Source organism: Scatophagus argus, chromosome 18 (assembly GCF_020382885.2).
Source record: "Scatophagus argus isolate fScaArg1 chromosome 18, fScaArg1.pri, whole genome shotgun sequence".
NCBI classification, from domain to species: Eukaryota; Metazoa; Chordata; class Actinopteri; family Scatophagidae; genus Scatophagus; species Scatophagus argus.
This window is the reverse complement of record NC_058510.1, coordinates 14,525,404-14,551,998: the sequence shown is the minus strand read 5'-3', so window position 1 is coordinate 14,551,998 and position 26,595 is coordinate 14,525,404. Positions and strand designations below refer to the sequence as shown.

Sequence of the window (26,595 nt, the reverse complement as noted above, 5' to 3'; positions counted from 1 at the left end):
CAAATCTACGCCCACCGCGGAGGACGTAGCATTACGTCTACTACAGTCATTATCGAACTGTCATGGCGGATGTTTACACATGCCACATAATTTGACAGTGTTAAATGTCAAATAATGTCAAATGTCAAATAATCTGTCTTCGCTCCTGGAGTTGATCTAAGTATATAATTATGACTGTGTCTAGTTTGAAAGTTTTATTTAAACATACATAACAGAGACGCACACTCACATATATACGTGATAGACACACACATTTAAACAACATGCAAAATTGGTTGTGATATGATTTACTACTTTGTGAAAATGCATATGGTAAATGCAGCATTCCTTTAATGTCACGACGCGATTGTACCAGCACGAACATAACACCATAACACATCTTCAAAATGATCTTATATTTTTGCTTTTATTAAAACAGAAGCTGGCTATTATTATTATTATTATTATTATTTTCTTGCAGTTAAATCATATTTTAATAAAATATTGACCAATTATATTACATAAAGCAATGCCACTGTGATCGTTCAGACAACAAAACAACATATTCGCTTCATTAAACATTAAACTATTTTCATAACAGTCAGTAAAGTGGGAGGTTTTACTACCTCCTGTTAAGACAGAGTGAACTTCTTATGTACATCTAAATAAACATGCATTTTGCAAACGAAGATCACCACTTACTGATAAGTGTTTTGCGAGGTTTTCCTTGTTTAACACTCATATGAAGGCACCAAACAACATTTCAAATCAAATATGGAACTGAATATGAAAAGACAATAACTGAAATACAAAACAATAGCAAGGACACAATGCGATAGCTTCTGTAGTGTAAAATCTACAAAAGGTAACCATTTAAACTTGTTAATCCATTACATATGGATCCATTATGTAAACAGGAGTGAATTGTATCTGATGCGCCCATAGCTTTGTTCAGTGTCTGTTTCAATGGGAGTGGACACTGGATTACTCCAGCTCTTTCATGCAGATATTCTGACAGACTAATGAGATGGCTGTTATTAGCTGCCTCGGTTTTTCCACAAGAAAAGCAAAGACCTTGTGTGAAGTCGCACTGGTTTCAATATAGTTCTTAGAGTGAGTAGATGGATAAAATAAGACATTATTTCAAGTCTTAACAATCCTGGCACTTGGGTCAGATAAAGTCATATGTAAAAATCACATTAAACATCTATGGTACATACATGCTAACAAATGTTAGGAAATGTTTGACAATATTTGTGTACTATGGCTTTATACTATTGGTATTTAGTATTTACAAATAAGACCATGACCGGAGGATGCATGTTCATATGGCCAGGGAACAGTTTTGGTTATGAGTGATATGCTTTTGAGAGAACAGAAAGCAGACTTGGCTACAGTCAGCCAGATAAGAATGACTGTCTGGGCAGTTGGAGATGATAAATTGAGGAGAAAAGCCGGTCCTCACGATACATCACTGGGGGGTGCTGATGCTGAGAGGTCAGCGAGAGGTGTGTCGCCCTGGGGTGGTATCAAACCCATGGTATTAAAGAAGCTCGTCACCTGGCCCGGAACTTCTGCCAAGACACTTTGAGCAAGCATTTCCTGAGGACCCTAAAGAGAAGAAGTAGAGTAATAAGGTGAGAATGACAAACATATAAAGGAAATTTAGAAGGAAATAGAAGGGGAACTAACTGTTGCAGTGAAATAAGAGAAGCAGGGGTTAGAGAGATGAGCCACAGTATTTGATGAATATTTAATTCCAATTAGCATATGCTTGTTTCCAGAGGTCTGTAGCATCTGGCAGCACACGGCTGAGACACTAAAGTATTCAGAATATTTTGTACATTTTTGTGCAAACAGAGTGATGATACAACACCAACAGTGTCATCACTCTACTCTTGGACATCTTATCTTACTGCCTGTCCTGCAGCAACTGCTTACACTTCTATTGTAAGTACTAGTAACTACTATAAATGAAGATGGTTAATACAGATGTTCCTGCGCTCACGGGACTAATGGAAAAACTTTGTAGAAGCATCGAAAATAGTACTAGCAAGTAAATATATAATTTTAAAATGTGTAGCTTTGGATTAAATGTGGTGATGGAGGAGGGGAATGAGGTCATTCTAGGGGTTCTCCTACATTTCTAGGAAGGACTGGGTTCGCTGGGGGGCTTCAGGTCAAATAAATTGAAGAAGGAGGCCACTTGGTCAGGCAACTCTGCCAGTACGCTTTGGGCAAGGGCTGCAGTGCCTGCCTGAAATAAGATGTGCAAACATTCAAATGTGTGCATTTTTTAAAGTATGATAAAGAACCTTGGGTGGGTGCATGTCTACAGTGACTTTGCTTTAGGACAGCGCTTACATTTTGGAACTGCCTGAATGGTACAAACTGCACAATGTCCCGCATGGCGGCTTCGCCTGTAGCAGAGCGTAAAATGCCATCGTCTCCATCCAGGAACTCCATGGCGCTAAAGTCTGCCCCGCCTACTCCAACAATGATGATGGACATGGGCAGACGGGAGGCGTTGACGATGGCACTGCGAGTCTCGTCCATGTCTGTGATCACTCCGTCGGTGATGATGAGGAGGACAAAGTAATTCTGTGAAACATTGACATAAGAGGAACGACACAAATATTGGAATGAATCAAGGGAAAGTGGTTTTCAGCTTCACTGATTGTTACTGTGTGAAAAATAAGAACTGAAGAAGATTCAGTTCTTCAGTTTTTAGTAGCTTCTTCTAAACCAAAACTACAATAAGAACTTTTAAACACAACAGCTACAATTACATAAGTTTGATTTGAAATGGCTACCAGCAACTCACAGAGGCGTTCTGCTGCTGAAGGGCTTGCCTGCCAAAATGGGCAACGTGGTTGATGATTGGGGAAAAGTTTGTGGGGCCGTAAAGCTTCACCTGGGGCAGACACTGCTGGTAGGCTTGGACCACACCTTCTATACCTAAAGTCACAAAAACACAAACTTGGGTCAGCAGAACTAAGTCTTATGGGACAGGCTGAGTATCAATCAACACATATTATCAATAATTTATGTGCTGAAACAGACATTATGTTCGAACAGCGATTGATCTTTTCAATAGAATTTTTGATGATCTGTCAAATTTTCTATTCTGTCTTCATCAATGTAAGTCCATTCCTACTTGTACTCCTAACAGATGATCAAAACTGTGCAAACATATTAAATCAATCAGTACATTTTCTGCTGACAGACAAATGAATCAATTTAAACCTGCCATTTTCTCTCTAGTTGTTGCAGTAATTACATGTATGCGTTGAACATGCCATGACACACCTGACTGTGGCAGAACAAATACCACTCTCACGCCAAACTGTGTCAAAGCCAGTGCTGGAACAAGTATTCAGATACTTAAGTAAAAGTACTGATATCACACTGTGGAAAGTCCTGCATTTAAGCATTATCTACATGTAATACACTACACTACATGCCACATTATGTCTCATTAAACACACAGGTGTGTGAACTCACATCAGCTCCAGTATGTTATTACCTGCACAAAACGGATTTGAGGGGTTGAAGTTGATGGGAAACTCGTGGCAGACCTGCAAACACAAACAACTTTTAATGGGAAATCTGTAGCAACTTCACTGACACAACCTGAGTTACAAGATGAGCTTTTTTACATCTTAAGAGAATGTTTTAAATAACGCAATTAATCACCTGCATTGTTGGAGGGATCTGGGCTCCAAATCCAAAAGCAGGGAACATTTTGTCACTACAGAGAAGTAAAGCAAAATATGTGTTACTGTCTAAGTAAGATTACATATAGACAGAGGGATTAGACTAGAGCCCTTTCAGACATGGAAAAAGTAAGATTGCTGGCTACATCTATCTATTAAAGTGATGTCATTCAGACATAAGCAACTTTTACGTTTTCCTTACAGCTTCATTTAGACATGACAAGACAGAGATAGTGAGAATTGTGTGGTCTGAATTTCCACTCCTGCTTCTCTGATACATATTCGAAGCATCAAAGTGACCCAGGCACTTATTAACACATAAGAACGACTATTAACTTTACGGTTATTAACTGCTGTTTACCAACATAATACTTATTGAATAACAATCTATTTACCTGTCATAGTCCTGGATGACATTGCCTACAGCCCAGATAGCAGCCAGGTATTCATTAAAGCCCTGAGGGTTGATGTAATGGAGTGACATCGGGGATCTGGGATCCCCGTTGGAGCCAGTGAAATCTATTGCAATCTGGTCAGGGGGAATGGAATGCAAAGAGTATCCAATTAAATTATCCACAATATTCATAGTAAATGTCTTCTGAGAACATTAAGTCCTCAGTATACACTGTAATGGAAAAAAAATAAATCAAAAAAATAAAATGTAAACATCAGAGACATAAGATTCATAAAGTTGTAGCACTCACGGTGAAGTTGATCTGACAGCCACCCATTATGTAATCCAGAAAAGTGTACTCCTTCACTATCTGAAAAAACATTAGTGAGAAAATCAAAAAAATGAATATAACAAAACACGTGCTGGGATGCTCCGCTGTAGTGATGTTAAAGCATAAGATAAAGGATGCTGTACGTATGTGTAATTCTCTAGATACAGAGGTAGTTCTGTTGTTTAAGTCATCTTTTAAGCCATCTCTCCATCTTGGAAGTGACTTTATGCGGAAATAAGAAGCAGTACAGAAAAAAGGAAAAGAAAACCACATTACCTTGCACTTTTTCACAATGATAACACCAGAGTTTTTGTATCCTTTCTTCTTCTGTTTCTTCTTACTATTGATGCATTCATACTCAGCCTGAGAGAGAACAAACACAACCACATAAGTGGACTGTATGATGTCTGTATGCACACACACACGCACACACACACACACACACACACACACAGAGCTCACCGCGTATGTTTGTGACGCCTGCTGTATCTGGGAGAGCGTGACCATAAATGATCCAATGAAGTCATGTGATCCGCTGCTGTTGTAGTCATAACACTCCACCTGGGAAAATGCACACAGTCAGGAGAAATAAGACAAATCCAGCCAATTCTCTCTGAGTCCACCAAAAAAACATTTCAGATTTAATTGATAAGCTATAACCAGTGTGTGAAAATCAAAGCAGATGAAACAAAAGCATGTTTCACGAGTGACATTTCAAACGTGAGGAAACACCATGACGTTGAAAAATCTAATATAAACACACACACACACACGCAAGCTTTGTAATCGGTAAATAGAACAGAAAAGGTCAAACCACCTCTTTTAGATCTAGACATACATGGTACCTGCTCACAATCTCAACACCTTCAGTGTTGAGAAAACAGACAACAGACAAACAGATCTACACACAGCATGGAGCAACCATGTAAAGGTTAAACAAACCGTGTGATGCTACAGTCAGTCTACAAGATGAACAGCTAAGAAAGCTCATGGATAACTAAAAAAGGGGATCCATCTTAACGGAAAACGTCTGCCTTTTGGGAACTTGTCCCACTGGTTAACTTGCATGTTGTTAAATAATGTTATTATTTATCAGATCATCCAAATAACATACATGATGATGCATCGTAGGCCACTAATATTAACAGAGAAAAACATATGTCATTAAAAATAAAATATAATTAGCCAGATTTATTTACCACACATTAATAAGATAATCCTTGATCCCCAAAGAGGAAATGCCAGATAGTTGTGTTAATGCAGTCTTCTAACAAATTCCCCCTTGAGGAATCAATAAAGGATTACCTCATCACATATTAGCTGTATACTATATAGCAGCATATCAAATATAACAACCTGTATATACACATACTTGAAGGGGTTGTTCAGTATGTTTTAAATTAATGCTGCTGCCCCACTGTGTCATCAATAGGATGACTGTGGTGACTATGCTCTTGTCATTTAACAGGTAAGTTGACCAATGTGCCAAACTCCGGATTTATCTTTTTTTTTTTTTTTACACGTTCCTTTAAGATAGATGTAGATGCGTCCAGGACTTAAGCCTGTCCTGTCACAGACACTGCATCCTTGACCAGGAGCACTCATGGTGGGGAGAGTAAACTCACTTGCACCGTCGACGGGAAAGCATCTCTTCCTGTCAAGTGTGCTTTTACAGGGTTAGAGAGTGGGAAAAGAAAAACAACATACATAAACTAATGCTAACAAACATTTCTTTATTTGCACTAAAACTGTCAGACCCTTATATGTGACCAAGAGCTTTTCCAAAAAACACAAGCAGGGTTCCTATCGAGGCTTCGATAAACTCTTTACGCTTCGCTTCATGCAACAAAAACATTGGCTTTAGGCTGTCGATGTTCAAAAAAATGTTTCATTGAGGGCATTCCCCACTGCACCTGGGTTGAAAAAGACATCTATTGTAATTAACGTATGTATGAAGTCGAAAAACAGATTTGGTCCCAACATTCCCTGAATATCACTTTGTCAACTCTGACAGGCATCTTCATATCATTTCAGCTCTGCATGGAGGAGAAAACAACTTTGGAAAATTCTAATTCATAACAATAAATATAATCCAGCACTAAAAGAGAAGCTGACATTGTAAATTTGTAAACTTTTAGTCACCATTTCATATAAATCTACACATTTGGTAACAATGTTAATGATGGGAGGGATTTTACAAAACTGCCGCTTCATGAAGGCTGAAAATAAAAACTACAAACATGTGGAACAACACTTTTACATTTTATTCTAACAAAGGAGAAGAAGGCAGCCGTGCCTTCAGTCACAATGCCCTACAGGCAGCCCATGAGTGTATGCATACCTTTATAGATTTCTCCACATCACCTCCACAGAGCGACTGCAGCGGGATTCGAAATGGCCGCCATATCGGGTTTAGGTTGTTTTTCACCACCTGCGCAGATAAAAAAACACTCTGACAGTTAATCACAAACTGTCAGTGCACCTTCTGTTTATGACTTTTACTTGCCCATGCCCTGTCCCAGAATCCTTGACGCAGGAAGTACACGAAGAGTTTATCTGTACCTCAGTCCTGTGAGCAAGCTGCCATCCAGTTTCCATCTGCTTGTAGAATTCCAGGAAAGGGTCGGACTTGCCGAAGAAATCCTGGAGGGAAAAAAGTAAATAATAATGTGCAGTTGAAACGAAAGAATAACTTACGACTACTTAATTTGCTGACATCTTAGCACGTGTGGAGTAAAAATAGAGGTGGTTAACAGCAGTCTCACCATGGAAACCAAAGGCTGAGATAAGAATTAATAGCCCAGGATCAGATCTGACAGCACCGCTGCAGCAATAACTGGAAGTATCATGTGTGCTCAGACCGGAACAAGCTTTAATATCCCACAGTAACAGTGACATTCTTTAATACATCAATGCCACTGGCCTTACATCGGTTTCCATCTTGTTCTAATCTCTTGTTCACTCTGATATATGAAGCGAGCTGAAGATTAGCAACAGAATGGCTTTTCTACTAAAAAGCAGCAGATAACAGAGCCCTTTTTCCCCCAACTTCCTTGATGTTGCCATCACTGTCAACAAAATTATAGTAGGAAATACTACAAACTCAAGGTGATCAATCACACTACCGCAGCTGCCAGTCCTAACTGGAACTGTAGAGAAAATAACGGAAAGATTTTCTACTCATAAAAAATATTTTTAACTCCTGAAGAATCATCTACAGTATCTTAATATTGTTCATTATCCTAAACATAATTCAATTGTACAGTGGGAATAAATACCTTTTTATCCAGTTTTCTAGCTGCGACTTCAAATTCCACCGCCCTGTTGTCTGTTCTTTCTTCAGCACATATCTACAGACCATGAGGTAGCATCGTGTTAAAAATACCACATGAGTAGAAATACACCAAGAAACACACATACACTCATCACAGTTCGAATATGCTAAGCAGTCCAAATGTCACTGCCAGTCCAAATGAAAGCGACTCACAGTAATGGTTCCTTTTCCTGCAGGTGTTTTGTCCTTCATGACAAGAGGTCTTGTCAATCTCTTTGAGGATACAATCTGGACAGAAAATAAACACTTCTGTGAGTGATACAGGAAACGCCACGGCACTGACACCACATCAAATGATAAAAAAAAAGAAGAAATAGATTACATGTTTAACTCTGAAGGAGTAACGGCTGATGATAAATAAGCTAACCTGTCCCAAGGTACACTCCAGTTCTCCAAGGAAGTCGGCATCTTGCAGACTGCAGTTTTCGCTGTCAATGTCGTACACTTCAAACCTCAGTTTCTGTACCATCTCAAAGTAGTAGTCAATGACAAAAGTCTTGGAAAACTTAGGATTAAGGCAGTTCTTGATTTTCTCTGTGCGGCCAATCTAACAAAAAAACATGTTTCAGAGTCAAGGACTTGTTTTGAACACAGTTTCTATCAAATGATCTCTTGATTCAGTGCAATTTCCAAAGTGACAGCTGTTACGAATCGTACTGCATCCTGTAATTGTTTGCTTGTCTGTGTCTGTTCTGTCTCTCTCTGTTCTATTTGTAGCACACAGATGACTGGACGAAGGCACCTGTATAAAGGTGTGGGCCAAGCCTATAAAAGTAACTCTTTACTCCACTGACACGCTCTCTCTCTCTCCCAACTTCCTGTTAGAAGACCCATTTTGTTTGTTCTTTCAGTTATCCTTTTTGGTGCTTTGTAAATAACTGTTCTAATCTTTTGCAGCCAACCAAGTGTCATGTTCCTCTTTGTCTTATGTTAACACAGAATATACAGGTGAGGTCTCTTGCTTCAAAACTGTCTTCACTTGAAAAAATATTCAAAATTCTCAAGGATGAGGATTAAATTTCAATCTCACTGCACTGGATCCTGTATGATTTGTATGACAAAACCAAATCGCCACTTTAGAGAGTGAAAAGTTAAAGAACCAGTACACATTCACTGAACACGATACATTGCTGTACCTTAGTGTCATAAATGTAAAGTTGAACTTAATAATCTGAATTTGAGTTTGTGGAAGAACAGCCTGTTGACCCACTTACCTCACACCAGTGGGGCCCTGATGTGTTCATGAGCAGCACACACAGCGGGTCAGACTTTGAGAAAGCATCCATGTCAAGCAGATTCTCACACGAGATGCTCACAGCCACCTTGGTCACACAGTCAGGGGCCCTTGGCCCCGGGGTACCAACTGATGCCATCACAGCCTGGAGGACACACACTCTCGCACACTAACTGACAAACACGAGCATGGTTAAAAACACAGTTAAACAGGCTTAGAAAGAACAGAAGGCATCATTCAATATACCACACCCACAGTCAGCCAAGTTATGACTGAGCTATGACTTCATGAATGTTCTGTAATTCATCTGTATGACATGTAGTGCCAGTTGTTCCGTTAAGCTGTCTCACTGCAGTTTCCACTGATATTTGGTGGTTACTAAAACAAGTTCACGCCAAAATGCAATCAAAATGATGTCATCAAGTGTTTGTTAATGTCAATGAATAACATGTAACATTTTACGGAAAGCGATCTTGTGATTCGTCGAGGTCGTAAATTCAAGCACCCCTGAGCGGCCCTTTGCTGTCAAGAGAATGTCGGATTTTTGCTTTGGACTTCTGCTACTAACACCAGGCGCGGTGCCAGAGAGCTTACACGGGGTTTGCCGGACTTCGAGGAGATCCAACCCAAAGTTTAAAGTAAATTCTGGCTAGGCAGCGAATGGGACCGTCTCAAACAAACAGGACTAGCGTTATCAGAAGCGTGTACGATACTGGACACATGCCGAATCGAAGCTATACGTAATAATTAAGCAACGAGATTCCCATGATAAAGAAAACTGAAATCAATGTAACCTACGGTTGATTCACAGTAAATTGATCAAAAACTAACGTTAGCTATACAGTGGCCATCGTACCCTTAGCCACACTCTTCACTCACGTTAATTGCGTTTCAGATAAATATAAAGTAACGGGTATTCAATCTACGTTTGTACGTTAATTTCAATGAGTTAACGCCTGTTTCTTATCAGCTAGCTAAATAAACGTTACATGACTTACTTACTTTGGTACCAGTTCAGTCACGTATCTAAGTTACGAACTAAGCTACTGGCGAATAAAAAACCTAACGCTGTATTTATTTTGACAGCAAAAATATGTCAAACTGAATTTGCACTAATGTGTCTTACCTTTTTAACTACTCGCTGTTTTGGTGTGACAGGCGAATTGATAGACAGAAGCTAGCGATGGTAGGCGGTGCCCGGTGCGCTCGTTTCCACTTAAAGGGACACCCGTCAGACTGCTGCAGCTGCGGAGGAGCTATGGCGTTATCATTTTGTTAATTTCAGCAAAATTTTAAAGCCGGTTAAATAAACATGAAATGGTCACCAACACAGCTAAACAAAGTTGAAATTTGACTTGATATAAAAAAAAAACGTGGAGGAAATTTGAGTACACCGACAGTCATGCGGTGAAACCAAATGTGTATTTTTACACAAAGCCTTCATCTTATCTTACTTCAACACCGGTACTTACTACGGCTGTAATGAGCTGACAAACAAGAAGTTAAACAGGCTTGGAAAAACACCCAAAGACTACTGATACACTTTCAATCAATGGTAGTACAAAGTGTTACTTTTATTGGCAGTTCCATACAATGTGGAATATATTTTGTCAAAAAGCTAAATACATCTTATTGGACTTCGAAGTGACTTGCATCTACCAGATGAGACAGTGTTTCCCTTCATCAGAGTAAGACCACAGTCACAAAAGAAGCAATATATATGTGGTTACTGTTCAGACTGTACTGGTGCAACAGAGATTTGACTCACAATAGTGGGAGGGAGCAGATGTGTATCTCATTGATCTTGCATAATAAAAAAGCTGTTACTGACAGCAGTTTTTATAAATGCACACACAGTACTTCAAATTCAGTCACCATGCTCCAAAAATCCACAGTAACTGAGCAAATCTTAAACTTAAATCTATATTAAACATCATGCTTAAAAATCATATCATCTTATACACAAATTCAACCTTGCTCTCATGTACAGGCAACCAGGACTTGTGTCTACAATGTCAAGAGTCACAACAGTGCGATGGTGATGCTGCTGACACAACCTGTCCCATGCCTCTACCTGATCGCTGCCCGTACACTGAAAACACACACTATATAAGGTCACAGCTTTCACATGTTAGAACATTAAGACATGAAACACATCTCTGAAAATTATGGGTTATAGCACTAGCACAAGTAACAGCAGAGAAATGATAATAAAGGGAAAAGACAAAGACAAAGACAAAAAAAAACATTAATATAGCGCAGAAATAGACCAGAAATAATGACATTTAATCAACAAAACCACACCAACATGTCACATGCTATATTTATAGTGGAGAGCATATATTCTGATTACTTTTGTTGTGATTACTTGGTGTTATCATGCATTTTACAAGCTATTATGTCTCTTTGGTCATGGCAACTCTTTGTTTATAAAATTTAAATCATGATCGAATCAACATTAAAACATTAGTGAAAATCCAATCACAGATTTGAGGTTTCAGGGATTGTTTGTTTTTTTTTATTATTATTTTTATGGACACTAATTTCTTAGCACTGATTCATGCCATTCCATACAGTAAACACAATAAGAGGCAGGTAAGCAGCAGTTATGAGGTATTTGGGTTCCTTTAATCCACCTTTCTAGGATGGATCAGACACCATGGATGCGTTAGGAGGCCTCAGCTTGTAAGCATTGAAGAAGGTAGTCACTTGATCAGGCAGCTCTGCCAGGACACTCTGGGCAAGGGCCACGCTGTTTCCCTGTAATAATGAGAGATGGACTTAGGCATGCTTTGATCATTACTTCTAACATTAGTGTGTCTGTGCTCAGCTCATGCTGCATCTGATCAATGAAATCAAAGGAAGGCTAGAGAAAGGACAGGTGATGATGTGCAACAATGGGGTATCCTACACATAATTACATCCAAATCAGTAAACACTTACATACATACAAAGTGATATTGGATTATGAATGAATAATTCTCTTTTGCTTCAAGAAAAAAAACCCTTATGTGGGATGTGGGCTGCTCCTTACTTGGAAATCTCTAAAGGGCACAAATTGGACGATGTCTCTTGAGGCGACATCACCTCTGGGCGAACGCAGCAATTTGTCATCACTGTCAAGGAACTCCATTGCGCTGAAGTCTGCCCCACCCACACCAACTATGATGATCGACATGGGTAGATAAGAGGCCTCGACAATAGCAGTGCGTGTCTGATCCATGTCCGTGATCACTCCATCTGTGATGATGAGCAGCACAAAGTATTGCTGCAGACAGAGAGAGAAAACAAGTTGGACAGTGTCAGACATAAAGTATTCAAAGTTTGTTGCAATATGATCCTAAAATATAATTTTATTCCTACATGTTTGGTTAATATCTTATTTTTATTTTACAAACAATCCAGATACTGGCTCTAGATAGGGCCTTTCACTTTTTTCGCCATTTTAGCAGCCACTGTAGCAGATGGTGAGACAAGTGGTGTTCAACTGGTTGCAACCACACAGCTAGATGCTTCTAAATCCTATGCACTGGATCTTTGACACAATTTTCCTTATAGGAAAGGAATGTGGCTTCTCACCGAGGCCATATTCTGACGGAGAGCCTGTCTAGCGAAGCAGGCTACATGGTTGATAACCGGAGAGAAGTTGGTGGGACCCCAGAGTTTCAGCTTAGGCAGACACTGCTGGTAGGCCTGCACCACACCCTCTATGCCTGCAGAACACACATACACATACACATACACACACACACACACACAGGCATAAGGCAGCACAAAAAGAATCACTACTAAACAACATTTCCTAGCCTAAGGTTAAACAGTTGAACAGACAAGGTTTGACTTACCCACGCAGAATGGATTTGCTGGGTTGAAATTGACAGGAAACTCATGGGAAACCTTTAAATATGATTCATAGACAGATAAATATATAAAAACTCTAGAATGTAGTTAATGACAATTCTACATCACATTCAGAATTTTAAAATGGAAAGAGTCTGAAAAACACTGTCAACTTTGTCTCAGTATTCTTGTGTTCCCATAGGTTTCTTGAAAGCCATTCTGAAAGTGCCTGACTCCACGTAGCTCCTGGCTATTTAAAATAAAAAGGACAGAGAAGTGGAGCACAGACAAACACCTTTTTGGACCAGGCTGTAATCATGTTTATTTTTGCTGTAAATTTGGGTATTTTAACATAGGGATCTATGGGGATTGACTCGCTTTTGGAGCCAACCTTGAGTGGCCATTTGAGGAATTGCAGTTGCACTTTCACGCTAGCTTCATCGTTCAGTCCTGGAGGTTGCAGCTTGGGAACAGAAATTTGAACAATTCTAGAAGGTTAATGCCACATGTGAAAATACAGGATGTGCTAACATGAGTGTGACCTGATGAAATGTCAAACTGTCTTACAACAGTTAGGATTTTTACAGTTTTCTTTTGTTTTTCCTACCTGCCAGGAAGGAGGGATCTGGGCTCCAAAACCAAATACAGGAAACATCTTGTTACTACACAGAAAGAATGAAGTTAAGGCACAGTAGTCAGTATCTTAAAGCTGTAAAATAAAGTCCTGTACAGTGGAGTCTTTACAAGCAGGCACACTTTATCACATAGTCATTTTCAGATCATAAACTAGAAAATCACAAGTTACATCACATCTGATTGGCGAAAACTCTAGATTTTTTTTTTTAATTTGGCCAAAGTTATAGTATATTTTCAGCAGGTATTTTTTTTTACAAAATCTCATCTCTGTTCATATGACTTTGAGGTTACCTGTCATAGTCCTGGATGACATTACCCACTGCCCAGATGGCTGTCAGGTACTCATTATAGCCTTCAGGGTTGATATAGTGCAGGGACTGGGGAGAGCTGGGATCCCCGTTAGAGCCTGTGAAGTCAATGGCAATCTGGCACAAAGATAAGGATCAAGATACCGGGAGCTGATAAGAGACCAAATGCAGAACAGTATGTACCGAGCACCTGCAAGTTTCAGAGAGGCATTCTACCAACAAGTTCATTTGGTAAATTGGTGACAATTAAAAATATTAAATGAAACACAGTTTACTTTGCGCTGAAGAACTGAGGACACTAATTGTGTTTTGGAAGAGAAATTCTTCCCATTCTTGACTTCAGCTGCTTAACATTTCAGAGACTCCATTCTCCTATTTTGCACACATATTTTTGCCACATATTTTCAATGCAGCAGTCAGTCTAGTACCTGCATTTTCTTACTATGAAGCCACACTGTTCTAACACATGCAGAATGTGCCTTGACATCGTCTTGCGGGTATAAACTGAGATTGTCCCTCATCATCTGTGGATATACTTTTGTAACAGCATATGTTACAAAACCTGTATGTACCAACATTAAAGGTGCCTTCACAGATGCACGGTACACACCCACATACCACACATATATCACAGATGCTGGCTTTTCAACTTTGTGCTGCTACCAGGTCTGGATGATCAATTTGAAATGTGGACTCATCACACCACAACACTCTTTTCCACTTTGTGTCACTCCATCTCAGCTGAGCTTGGGCCTAGAGAAGAAGGCGGTATTTCTGGATGTTGTTGATATATGGCTTCTATTTTGCATGCTAGAGTCTTAACTTGCATTTGTAGATTCAGAAACAAACTGTGTTTCCAGACGATGGCTTTCTGAATTGTTCTTGAGCCCATGTAGTAATACCTTTTATACAGCCATGTTGGTTTTTAATGTAGCACTGCCTGACAGACATTCAGTGTTGCTTTTTGGCCTTGTTCCTTATGTACAGACATTTCTCAGGATCCTATGAATCATTTGATGATATGGATGTTAATTGATTAAATCCCTAAATCCCTTTGCAACTGTGTGTTAAGAGACCGTGTTCTTAAACACGCCATTAAGCAATTCTGAAGAAAGACAGTTGATTGCTGAGTCTCATTCCCAGGTCATCGAATCACCACCAACCCTCCGCACACTTCTACTGAGTCATAAGTGATAATTAAAAGGAATTATTTGTTTGTTTGTTTTTTGCTGTTCCTGTCTGAACTTGTGTTACTGGTATCAAATTCAGAATAAGCAGATATTTACAAGAAACAATAAACCTGAAGAGGTAAAACATTACACATGTACCCTTGTACTGTTTTCACCAGAGTGTGTGTCAAAAGGATTATCAAGTGATCACATTCTGTTTTACACAGAACTGCAACTTTTTTAGAATCGTTGTTGTAAAAACAATGTGAACATATATAAAAGTATTTTAATAATATTCAGTTTTTAAAAACTCACAGTGAAGTTGAGCTGACAACCCCCCAAGATATAATCCAGAAAGGTAAACTCCCTCAGCACCTGAAAGTGTAAACATTAATTAGGTTAACATTGTACTGTAACGCAATAAGCAGTTAGTGAAAACACACTTTAATCAAGGGAGAGAATTTCTTCATTTTGAAATCATTACCTGGCAGTGCTTGAAGCAGATGACCCCAGAGTTTTTATAGTTTTTCCTCTTTAACTTTTTTGGGCTAATGCACTCAAATTCAGCCTACAAGTGAAAAGATGAGTCATATTTATGCCTGTCAAAATAAAAACAACTGGCCTTTTATCAGTAGAGATGGGATCAAACACGCACACACAAAAGTCTCACCGGAGAAACGTGCGTTCCCGTTTGCATCTCCACGAGTGTGGCTTTAAAGCTCCCAATAAGATCATGGGAGCCATTGACCCGATGGTCATAACAGTCAACCTAAAGGCAGACACAAGAGATTTCCAGTAGTGCCCGACAGAATAAAAGTCAACTCATAAGTTCAGAAACAGTCAACTAAGTATTGATGTGAATCGGTTTTTCTAAAGCTATTACTAGCATTACTAGCAGTAACTTAAAATATATTTCTATTTTAAGTATAAAAAAAGCAGAATAGGTATAACAAAGTGCTATGTTTTCTGTGGGTAAAAAATATCTCTGGTTCTCTGGTCACGGATGTGTATAAAAATAATTAAAAGACAGTATTCATGATTTGTGGTCAGCAAGGATCTTCACCTCAATGGGCCAATACCAGTCTAAACTAACAATAAATCACAGGTCTCAACTCACGTGCACAAATAGTTAGTCACATTTCACTTTCGGTTATCAATGTAAATGCTGTAAATGCAATGAGAGTAACTCAAGTAAAAAGAACATAGCAAAAATGCACACCTTCATGTGGTGACGTGCTTACATACACACACCGCTTATCCAGTTGGGTCGCAAGCACCTGCTTGCTTTAAGTGTGGGAGCATTGTAAGATGAAAAGAAAATGCAATTACAAGATGAATCATTAGTATGTTAGAGTAGTATGGTCAACCAAGCAGATCTAAAAAAATTAAAAGGAGCAAACCATCTACGAATTCTCACACCTCAGAGCATTCTTCAGGGGGAGGCAATGAACAGGCTGTGTTAATAGGCTGCATTTTACACGGAATATTGAAAGAAATAACTCAAAAAATACCTTTATAGGTTTCTCCACATCCCCTCCACACAGAGATCGCAACGAGATGCGGAAGGGTCTCCATATTGGATTGAGGTTGTTGTTTACCACCTATATAAATGAGTTATGATCAGCCATAAACCTGTAATTCCATCCAGGCAAAAGAATAAGTTGTTGGTTAATGTGTACCTCTGTCCTATGAGCCAGCTGCCATCCAGTTTCTGTCTGCTTGAAGAACTCCAGGAAAGGGTCGGACCACCATAGATACTGAACAACCACATATGAATGATAATTTATACTTCTTGATGGTATTCAAAGTGAATTAAAAGGCAGCTGAAATCACAAAGAACCCAAACGTCAGACCTTACTATTTAAAGTGACCATCATCGGTACCTTTTTATCCAGTCTGCGGCCTGACACCTCAAAGTTTGCCACTCTGGTGTCTGTTATTTCTTCAGCGAAGATCTATTTAAAAAAACAACAAACAAACAAAAAACAAAATCTGAACTCTTAACTGAGTTTTGTACTTTGGACCATATAGCAAAGATAGCTCCTTGATTTTTATTTATTTTTTTCTTTTCAAACACAAGATATGTGAAAATTCATATCAGTAAACAGTACAAAGTATGTTCATGTTTTCTAACCAAGCTAATATTACAGTATTTCCCCAAATAAAAGCCAGCAGTCAATTAAACACAGGGCTAAACATGCCATTTTCAACACCTCTAGATTACTCATCTCAAGTGGTAATGCTGTATTTCAATCACCACTGGTGTATGTGTGTTAATTTCCCAGTCAGACTATATTGTGTAGTATTGGTAGTAGTGTAGTGTAGTACAGCATGCAGTAACAAAAGTTTAACGGTGACAACAGGACCTGACTAGGAAACGAGGAGGCTTCATACTACAATATGATTATATATACTTATCAAACCTCAGCTGCAGTTAAAGCATAACCTATCACTTCTAAAAACCTTTTTAAAATTAGAAAATAGTCCACTCACTGTGATGGTCCCACGACCTGCGGGTCTCTTATCCTTCAGCAACAAAGGCTGAGTAATCTGCCTGCTAGAAACAATCTGGAAACAACCATGAGGTACAAAATCAAGGAACAATGAAAATCTGCAGGAACATCCAAGGTTTTCTTTCAAAACCATACAAAAGTAAGCTCACCTGTCCCAGCGTACATTCAAACTCCCCCAGGAAATCATCATCACCCAGGTCATAGGTGTCATTGTCGATATCATACACACAAAACTTTAGCCGCTGCACCATCTCAAAATAGTAGTCAATAACAAACTTCTTGGCAAACTTTGGATTCAGACAGTTCAGGATCATCTCTGTGCGGTCGAACTGATTCACAAAAAAAATAACAACATACATATAACCTTAGATAATGTAGGTGATTTTGGTTAGACCAGAAGCCAAGTGTGGAAAAATATAACAGGAAACATCATTTACTGTGCAAGCAATACATGCAGGTAAATCTGTGTTAGACGTAAAGATCCAGAGAAATTACTTATTCAAAATTAGGCCTTAAATCAGTATACTTCATGTTGTTATCTCTTCTCTTTCCGTGACCTAATACAGACCTCATACCAGTGGGAGCCTGAAGTGTTGATGTACAAAGCACACAGAGGGTCAGACTTAGAGAAGACGTCCATGTCCATGAGGTTCTCACAGGAGATGGTCAGCTCCACCTTGGAGGCCAAATGGGTGGCCCCTACCACCGGGGGCCCACCTGAGGCCATGGTAGCTTGTTGAACTAAGGTGACCAAACAGATGTACCACAGATATTGTCAGAGATGAGAGTGACGTAGTACGTTTACTAATACTAAAGTACATTTCCATGTCTTGCTAGGCTACCTTATACTACCAGTATATTTCATACTGATATATTTGTCTGGTTTTTGTACGAAGTCACCATAAAACCTACTTTTATTTTAGATTTAAGTATTCTGAATACATCTTCCACCCCTGGATGTTGTACTGGCAGTTCCTGTTTGCTGTTAGTAATAACTTGCCAAATGCCAATTTTTAAGCGCTAGCAGGTTGCTAACGTTTGTGTTCTTAAACAAGATTACAACTAAATGTACTTCTACCTCAACCACGAAGACCCTGTATTGAAAGTAAAGTACAGGCAACAATTAAAAATCAAATAACGATAATAATGTAATGACACACACCCGCACAGCTTTAATTTAGACTTTGGTACTATAGAATGCATACCGTTACACAGGCTTAACGACGGCTTTAGCTTATCGTTAATTAGGTTCAGGCATGCAAGCAGAGCCAGTAAAGTGGGTGTGGCGATTCCTGGAGCACCCAAACTAATGACAACCGATACGGTCTAATTTTAAAGATAATATTTCTTCGTGTCAGTTGAAAGCTTACTCGGGGTTATTTACCTGTTTACTTGTTGAAAAATACACAATTTTGCGTACCCTTGGTCTTACATGTATGCGTAACGTTAATCTGACAAGAACAGCTGAACAACCAGGGGGCGGAGCTTATATGCTGTAGTACTCTGCTTGCTCCTTCTTTTCGCTATAGTCGTTCAACTCGCTTACTAAATTTCTCTACTTAATGAAAATATTAGATGTCCCGTTTATATGTTCCTTGTACATTCGTACTAAAAATAACACTCTGTGGATATACTGTACAGTACACTAATTAGAGAAAAATTACTACGGAACGCAACCGGGATTTGATTGTTTCCAGTCGACCACATATGTAGGGAACGTGATTTTCCGGGGTGCATTCAAGAAAAAAAATGTTGCAACCATTTAAATTCAAAATAAGATGTTGTGGTAGCTAAGTAACTTAGGATGCTACTGTAATATAGCTACTATCTTGTGTGTATTAATGTTGCCAATAGAGCATTTATTGCTTCTGTTTTGCCTTCCAGCTTAATTTTAATGGATGGAAAACTTCTGATGTTAGTTTTAACTGTCCTATTTGTTCTGTTAATATACATAAAAATTTCAAAATCTGGGTTTATTTGTCACAGACATAAACAATATGTGCCGTAAAAATGCGGTATGGTTGTGTTGTCTGAAAAATAGAAATACAAAACAGAAAAAATATATGTGCGTTAATCAAAAGACTAAAGTCTAATCATTTTTCATCAACAGTTTTTGTTTGTGTTTTTGAATGTTCCTCGTTTGGATTTGCGGTTTGAGTTATCGTTGTACCTAAATTCCTCACGTAGCCTTCGGACTTTGACACAATGGCTGGGATAGCGTTAGTGCGCAGCGTGAGCAGAGCTGTGCTGTCAGCATCTGGTGCAAAAGCCGTCAGAATCAGAGGGACCAAGTGCTATTATACTGCAACTTTGAGAAGGACCACCACTGCTCTGACTGTAAATAACAATGTCTTCTATTCATACTCATCGGATAGAGTCGTTAGCAGCATTAGACTGTTATAATTATTCACTTTAACCTGCTCACAGACGCTTCAGTTCGTGAATGCACGCTTTGGAAGGACAGGGGTACCATTGTAAAAGCGATTGCTTATATGCGTTATGAAGGTAAAAGGTCACCAGAAGTTTAGTGCTGGATAGGATGTGGTAACAGGTCTGTCATCATAGCCGGTTAAGTGTGACATTGAGTAAAACAGTGCTTAATTTTATTTAAAGTGATAAAAATCCTGCCTGAGTGCAGACCTGGTGTTTTCAAGGTGTTTCTCTGGTAGTGTCAGGTGCCAATGGGTAGACTGATCATTGTGATTGATGACAACCGGACATGACTTCCAACTCTTGTTTAAACGCTCTCTTTTAAACTTGCATAAGTTGATAAATGTTTGTCGATGTCACTTCCTTTTTTGTTGTTGTTTACAGAGTGGCAGGACTGCATTCCTCCTGGGGCTCCCACTGTGCTGTCTGGGTTATGAAGCTTATCACAGAGTGCGGAGTCCAGCTGTGGTTCTCGCTTTAGAAAAGAGTAATGACAAACTGTGCTAAATGTCACATACCGTCCAAATGCACACTTTGACACACACGAAGAATACCAATACATTCTAATAATCTGTTGTGTTTTGTGTCTGTGCAGGGGAGGTTCTGGAGCAGGCTGACTACCTGTACAGCTGTGCAGAGACAGAGAAGCTGTACCAGCTGCTGCTGCAGTACAAGGACAGGTAACCAACTTTACCCTGCTCTCACCTTTTATATTTTCTTTGTTTTTTATTTTTTCCTCACTAGAAGTTAGTGGTTTGGATGCAGTATATTATTTATTTGATATTTTTACTATTACTTATTGTTTTCATTCTTAAAGTTGAGTGCACTGCCATCTGCCACCGCAAGGTACCAGAGTTATATTTTCTTCACATCATCAGTTGAAATTGAGACATTGTTTTCAAGCACACTGCATCTCTCTGTGCAATCAATGATTTGTCGCATGTATCATTATGAGCTCATGCAAGCGGCGTGTGTCCATCCAGTGATGATGCAGAGTTTCTGTGGAGGTTGGCCCGTGCATCTCGCGACCTGTCCCTCCTGCCCAACATGGAGGCCGCACGGAAGAAGCAGCTGATATTTGAGGCCTTCGAATATGCAAAGAATGCACTGGAGAAAAATGAGAAGTGTTTTGCAGCACACAAAGTAAGATGGTGGTTTCACTGAGAGCACAGAACTGATTGACCTCCATCATGTCTGTCTTGTCACAAAGACACATCTGTGGTCATGACACTTATTTGCATGCATTGGTACTTCCCAGATGTTGCCAACTTCATCTAAGCATTGTGACACAGTGCTGTTTCTTTAAAAAGTGCTTTTAAAAGACCTTAAACAGACCTGAAGGTCCTGTTTGACCAAACTCTAAACACTGTTTCTCTCTTAACCCAGTGGTATGCTGTATGTCTCAGTGATGTTGGGGATTACGAGGGAGTCAAGGTGAAAATTGGAAATTCATACATTATCAGGGACCATCTCGAGGTGAGTAGACATTTGAATCAATGTCATATTGCCATCAAATATCATTTGTCTGTACACTGAAGTGAAACATGCTTTTTTTCCCAGAGAGCCATTGAGCTCAATCCAAGTGATGCCACTTCCTTACATATTTTGGGCTACTGGTAAGTCTTTTTTACTTTAACAACCATTTTTTCCAGTTCAGTTGCTTTAGGAGCCTCTGAAAGTTCACTACACACCAAATCAAACATAGACAAGCCAGGTCTGTTGTATACTTGATAACTCAGGGTGTCTCTCAAGGCTGAGGAGGTGAAACTGGAAGAGGAATAAGTGTGTCGGTGTAGGAATGGTGGCAGCGGTGAGGGTGAAGACTCTTCTCGTGAGTGTTTACAAAACAATGAAGTTATGCGACTTCATGTAACTCAAAGATTCAGATCTTTAACTTTAAGGAGAAGTACGACAGTTTGAAGAAAAATCTCATTGTCAGTGTTGTTGCATTTCTCCTCGTTGCCACTAGATGTTGACAGGGGCTGAAGTAAAGTACTCTGTGAGGAGAAATAATACCACTCTGCTGCCTCTGAGAGCACCAGGAATTACATGCTCATTTGCTGTCCTAGTGGCACAGGGGTTTTAATATGATAACCATGTAACTGGATGTCCCCAGTCCAAGGCTGGCTGGGGACCTTAGTTGCATGTCTTAATAACAGCAAAAATGCTATCAGCAATACCTCATAGAAGCCAGTAGTAATAATGAGACTGCAGCCGTGTTAGCAGCTCTGTGAGGCCGTGCTCATGCAAAGATGCTAACTTCACTGAGCTAACATGCAGATATTTAGCAGGTATAATGTTTAGCACATCAAAATGTCCACAGTTACTGACAGTCGCAGAACAGGTACTCCGATTTTTATTTTTTACTTCAGTAAAAGTGGTAATACCACAGTGTGTAATTGCTGATTTGTTATCTGATTTCTACTTTCCATTAATAATTACAATCTGCAGAGTAACTCAAGCTGTCTGACAAATGTAGCAGATTTAGAAGTCCAGTATTTGCCTCTGAAAGGAAATACAAGTATATTAAAGCATAACTTGGGAATACTTAAGTAATGTACAAGTACCCCAAAATTGCACTTACGTAGAGTACATGATTAAAGGTACTTTGTGACATTCCACCACTGGTTGGTGTCGTTGCCGTGCAGGTAACATGGCTAAAAAACATGCAACATAATTATATTATATATTGTTAGAGCCATTTTATGTTTTGGTTTTTTTAAAGGATGCATGTCTCTTGCAGGTGCTTTGCTTTTGCTGAGTTGCCATGGTACCAACGCAAAGTGGCAGCTGTAATTTTTTCATCGCCACCTACGTCCACATACGAGGAGGTGAGGACCTCCTCCGTCTATGCAGCTCTTCCTTTGTTTTGTCACTAATTGAGCATTTGGATGAAGTCATGATTTTCTGCCTCTTTCAGGCTTTGGAATTCTTCCTGAAAGCTGAAGAAGGTAAAAACACAGCATACTAATAATGTCACTGAGGAAACTACCAAAAAGCTGCTGAGCTCAGGTTCTTGACAAAATGCATTCAGCTGACAAAATGTCCACTTTTTTTTATTTTCCTCAGTTGATCCAAACTTTTACAGTAAAAACATGCTCATGCTCGGGAAGACCTACATGGCCATGAAAGACAAACAGAAAGCGCTGCTGTGGCTAACCCGAGCAAAAGAGTACCCTGCTCACACGCTGGAAGACAAAGAGGTATACACACACACTACTAGTGTTTGATTTACTGTATTTTTATAACCACTTGACCCAGGTGTAACATAGTTTAACTGTGAGGAAGCGTGTTTACACTGTGTTTGTTCCTTTCCAGGTCCACAAAGAAGCTGTTGACCTCTTGAAGAAGCTGGGATCAAGCTGAGCAGAATACGATGCCTTTTAGGACTTTTGGAGTACTGATCATTTCTGACATATCTTTATTGTATTTCTAGTTTTGTAACAGTTAATATACTAGAACTGTGAGTGGCCTTGCACACAGAAATTACCCATCATGCAAAACTATAACATGCAGCAGTTGATGTTGCGTTAGTAAACAATCTACATGGTCTCTTTGTGTCTGCTATTGCCTGAATTCCTCTCATACTCGTGTTCCTCTCACATCTGGGGGGGTGAGATGTGAGGCAAGCACATGGCATTTGCTGAGTTAAATATTTGAAAATGTGTGAACATGTGTCACTTTTTACATTCAGATCAAGAAATGGAACCAGTTTCATTACCAAACTCTACCTGAATACTGACAATCAGCCACCAGTAGCTGGATTCGCATTGACTGTGTTTTAACTGGAGGGCAGTTTGTCTTCAAAGCAATGTCAAACTCGTTTGTCTTTTGACATTCAGTGAGTCTGCCTGTGAACACTGAAGAGATACTTTGTGTTAAAGTGGAATGTGACATCAACCTGTATAATATTTATATACATTAACAGTTTGAAAGAGCAGTAATACACCACTTAGAAACCTATTACTATAGATACTGATACTATAGAAGTGATTAGATGGCAGAGTTGGCATATGTTTAATTTAACAGCTTTGACCCAGAGTTAGTGTTAATGAGTGAGTACTTTTCAAGAGTGAAATGTCCTGTGTGAAAAACAGTGGTTTCATGCAATATAGACATCTAACAAAGTTTCACTTTAAAGGCAGATGTAGCTGGGTTGTGATGTCATTTTACCTCCAAATCGCCAAATGAATGTTTACTGACCTTTTATATGAGTGTGTTGTATTGTTAGGGTTCTGGTGGGGATTGATTTTATGTTTGTGTAGGCCATTTTTAGACTACATTCTTATACTACATCATGCGTAACAAAATAAAACCCAACAAGACTTCAGTGGTAGAGTAGCACAAGCACTGCTATCAGAAAATGAATTACCGGTAGTAACTGCATGTGAATGCTACAGCTGAAATCGAAAAATTGCAAAGCCCTTCTGAATACACAGATATCGAAACCTGTATCTATTTTAGTCCTCTTCCCTTGACCAATCAGGAGCCAAACCATTGGCTCTATTGGTTCCCACAAGGTTAGATGAGATGTGGGATGAGCTCCAACCACACTGATGTTAAGTGGACACAACTGCTTGGAGAGATAACATTAATAACTTAAAAAGGCCAGAAACAGAGGCAGAAACTGCTGTAAGCATGATCAACATGTGTGTTAATGTCCCAGACTTGAAACCTTTTTGTGTTTTTCTCAGTCCAGCTAGGAGTCGAGCTGCTGACGCTGAAGTTCGCACAACCTGTGTGAATATGTAGAGTTTGTGCTCTGTACACTTTCAAAGAGATTATCATTTTGATATCTGAATAGTTTCTGTAGCTGAAAGTATACAGGAGTGAAAAATATTGTACAACAGCATCTGTCAGACGTGACACCTCTTATTACAGCCACACACACACACACTTAATTCAACTAAGTGGTCAGACACATTTATTACATACTGTTCTTTCCACAGGCAAGATCCAGTCGAAACAAAGGATAAACCAAGAGCACATGATTTTTCTTTCAGATCAGAACAGAATTTGCCAGCAGTCTTATTGTGAATCCTGAGCAGAAGGCCTCTCATCCCCCAATAATCACACAGCAAAAAAGAAAAACAAAACCAAAAAAAACAAAGCATGGTCACAGAGGGGGTTTATTTACTTATTTATTTGTATCTCATAAATCCATCTCTCTTCATTAAAATGGGTGAAAGATTAAAAATGAATCTTCTATACACATCGTCTCCAGTAAAGGGGCATTCTGTACAGTGTAGTTGGTGTTTACAGTGTATCTACATGCGATATGTTACAGTTTGGGTGCATTTCAGGTGGCCTAAAGCGCAGTCAGCACAGTAAGTCATTCCCTGCTGCATTATCACGTACTGAAATGATATACAGTACCACGAATCACTTGGGAGTTTACCTGTCCAGGTGATACTGGTGCTCACTACGATGAAGGCGACCTGAACATCCCATCTATTTCTGATAAGAACAAAGGCATCACAGATTTCCATCAAAGGAGCGGGCGGCCCTGTGTAATTAATTATAATATTTAAGTACTTTATTTACTTTCATTATCTTTATACAATGAATATTCACATACACAGTTGATTTTCTTTGATTACAGATTTCTGTTCGAAAGGAAGCACAAAGTTATGCAGTTTTGACTTCTCTTAAAAGTCAGCTCCCTTTGCTACAGCTAAAGGAGTACATCATGCTCCTTTTTCTTCATGCTGTCGTCCTTCCGTCCAGCTCCTCCACGGGGACAGCAGCTGAAAACGTGTTATATACATGACCGATAACTTGAGCAATTCCAAGCTCCCCCCAGGGAACAGCCCGGCACTGTCTGCAGTGGTCTGAGAAAACACAATGCTAGAAAAAAAAATAACGGCCTGCCACTGCCAGCTTTTTAATCCTGCATTTAGATCACTGACTCAAAAAATAAGCACCAGAGCGTTAGACATGACATTTTGAAAGACAAAGCGCTTGTCCTCTGAAGCATTTGAGGAAAGAAAAGGATAAAAGGATAAGGGGAAAGTAAGGGTGCAAAACCTTAAAAATTAAATTAAATTTAAAAAAAATTCATAACATATACGAATGTGATGCAATATCAGGCTCGCTGCTGTGAGTTGCACTGTAGGTTTTCCACACATTATTTGGTCTGTGACACATTAGTGTCTCATTAATGGAGTCTTACAATCTTTATTTCTGTGTGAATTACGCTAGTTTTCTTCAAACAGCCTAAACTTTATTGATTCATGTATCCATTAAACTAAGACTATCTCATTTCAGCACAAAACCTGAGAATGAAGCTGGTCTGAGTAAATTAAACTCTTTTATCTCAGGAAAGTGAACTCAGCCCGATGGCTTGAATTTAGTGTAGCTTAACTGTAGTCACACTGTTAACCGTACAGCCAAATAAAGCAGATACACCCTGTATGGGACAGAAATGTTATTTCTAACAATACTAATAAGTAAGCTTATGAACCACGTAATGCATTCAGAAGCCCAAAATTTGTAATGGTCCTATCAGCCCCTCAGAAATTTTCCATTTTCTTTTACTTCACCAGTTGTGCTGCCAGCGTGCTTATGTGTTGCTCTCAAGTTATCCAAGACATGAGACATTTGATAGTTTTTAGTCCAGTGTCACAGGACATTTACTGTTACGAAAAAGACAGTTTTGCAGTGATACTGGGATTTTTATTCTGGCTTCTGGTTGGTAGTAAGTGACAAGCC

At 39.2% G+C, this 26,595-nt stretch overlaps 3 protein-coding genes across 8 annotated transcripts; 1 reads left to right on the top strand and 2 right to left on the bottom strand.

Annotated features, from left to right (window-relative positions):
- Positions 1–179: 179 nt before the first annotated feature.
- On the bottom strand, positions 180–10,262 carry LOC124049226 (copine-3-like). Of its 4 annotated transcripts, none has more exons than XM_046370574.1 (16): positions 10,115–10,262; positions 8,969–9,161; positions 8,122–8,301; positions 7,908–7,982; positions 7,699–7,770; positions 6,983–7,063; positions 6,762–6,851; positions 4,883–4,981; positions 4,697–4,783; positions 4,400–4,459; positions 4,091–4,224; positions 3,676–3,730; positions 3,506–3,557; positions 2,804–2,937; positions 2,344–2,580; positions 180–1,590 (listed from the first exon to the last, which is right to left on the bottom strand). In XM_046370574.1, the coding sequence occupies exons 2-16, from the start codon at positions 9,125–9,127 to the stop codon at positions 1,441–1,443; spliced, it is 1,665 nt and encodes a 554-aa protein (XP_046226530.1). In that variant the 5' UTR covers positions 9,128–9,161; positions 10,115–10,262; the 3' UTR covers positions 180–1,440. The 4 variants fall into 4 exon arrangements, with proteins under 4 accessions (XP_046226530.1, XP_046226531.1, XP_046226532.1 ...); XM_046370575.1 differs by having other exon boundaries at positions 8,969–9,157; positions 10,115–10,244; XM_046370576.1 differs by having other exon boundaries at positions 9,991–10,120.
- Positions 10,263–10,539: 277 nt separating this feature from the next.
- On the bottom strand, positions 10,540–18,960 carry LOC124049321 (copine-3-like). Of its 3 annotated transcripts, none has more exons than XM_046370820.1 (16): positions 18,839–18,960; positions 18,023–18,195; positions 17,604–17,783; positions 17,435–17,509; positions 16,825–16,896; positions 16,621–16,698; positions 16,453–16,542; positions 15,612–15,710; positions 15,426–15,509; positions 15,257–15,316; positions 13,756–13,889; positions 13,436–13,490; positions 12,834–12,885; positions 12,568–12,701; positions 12,023–12,256; positions 10,540–11,748 (listed from the first exon to the last, which is right to left on the bottom strand). In XM_046370820.1, the coding sequence occupies exons 2-16, from the start codon at positions 18,179–18,181 to the stop codon at positions 11,629–11,631; spliced, it is 1,626 nt and encodes a 541-aa protein (XP_046226776.1). In that variant the 5' UTR covers positions 18,182–18,195; positions 18,839–18,960; the 3' UTR covers positions 10,540–11,628. The 3 variants fall into 3 exon arrangements, with proteins under 3 accessions (XP_046226776.1, XP_046226777.1, XP_046226778.1); XM_046370821.1 differs by lacking the exon at positions 18,839–18,960 and adding an exon at positions 18,617–18,675; XM_046370822.1 differs by lacking the exon at positions 18,839–18,960 and adding an exon at positions 18,367–18,586.
- Positions 18,961–19,601: 641 nt separating this feature from the next.
- rmdn1 (regulator of microtubule dynamics 1) lies at positions 19,602–25,081 on the top strand. Its single transcript, XM_046370823.1, has 10 exons — positions 19,602–19,791; positions 20,269–20,371; positions 20,480–20,564; positions 20,868–21,027; positions 21,271–21,360; positions 21,445–21,500; positions 22,628–22,715; positions 22,805–22,835; positions 22,954–23,087; positions 23,203–25,081. Exons 1-10 carry the CDS (start codon positions 19,660–19,662, stop codon positions 23,248–23,250), a joined length of 927 nt encoding a protein of 308 aa, XP_046226779.1. The 5' UTR covers positions 19,602–19,659; the 3' UTR covers positions 23,251–25,081.
- The last annotated feature ends 1,514 nt before the right edge of the window (positions 25,082–26,595 follow it).

Bases quoted from the DNA above. Each gene is read 5' to 3' on its own strand.
- LOC124049226 (XM_046370574.1), bottom strand. From the start codon at position 9,127: ATGGCATCAGTTGGTACCCCGGGGCCAAGGGCCCCTGACTGTGTGACC. The intron at 4,784-4,882 runs GTGAGCTCTGTG...GTTCTCTCTCAG, and splicing joins AGGCGTCACAAACATACGCG to GCTGAGTATGAATGCATCAA. The intron at 3,731-4,090 runs GTAAATAGATTG...ACTTCTCTGTAG, and splicing joins GTCATCCAGGACTATGACAG to TGACAAAATGTTCCCTGCTT.
- LOC124049321 (XM_046370820.1), bottom strand. From the start codon at position 18,181: ATGGCCTCAGGTGGGCCCCCGGTGGTAGGGGCCACCCATTTGGCCTCC. The intron at 17,510-17,603 runs GTGAGCTTACTT...GGTTGTTTCCAG, and splicing joins TTGAATGTACGCTGGGACAG to ATTGTTTCTAGCAGGCAGAT. The intron at 16,543-16,620 runs GTACACATTAAC...TCATTTATATAG, and splicing joins AGCTGGCTCATAGGACAGAG to GTGGTAAACAACAACCTCAA.
- rmdn1 (XM_046370823.1), top strand. From the start codon at position 19,660: ATGGCTGGGATAGCGTTAGTGCGCAGCGTGAGCAGAGCTGTGCTGTCA. The intron at 19,792-20,268 runs GTAAATAACAAT...TGTTGTTTACAG, and splicing joins GGACCACCACTGCTCTGACT to AGTGGCAGGACTGCATTCCT. The intron at 21,361-21,444 runs GTGAGTAGACAT...TTTTTTTCCCAG, and splicing joins TTATCAGGGACCATCTCGAG to AGAGCCATTGAGCTCAATCC.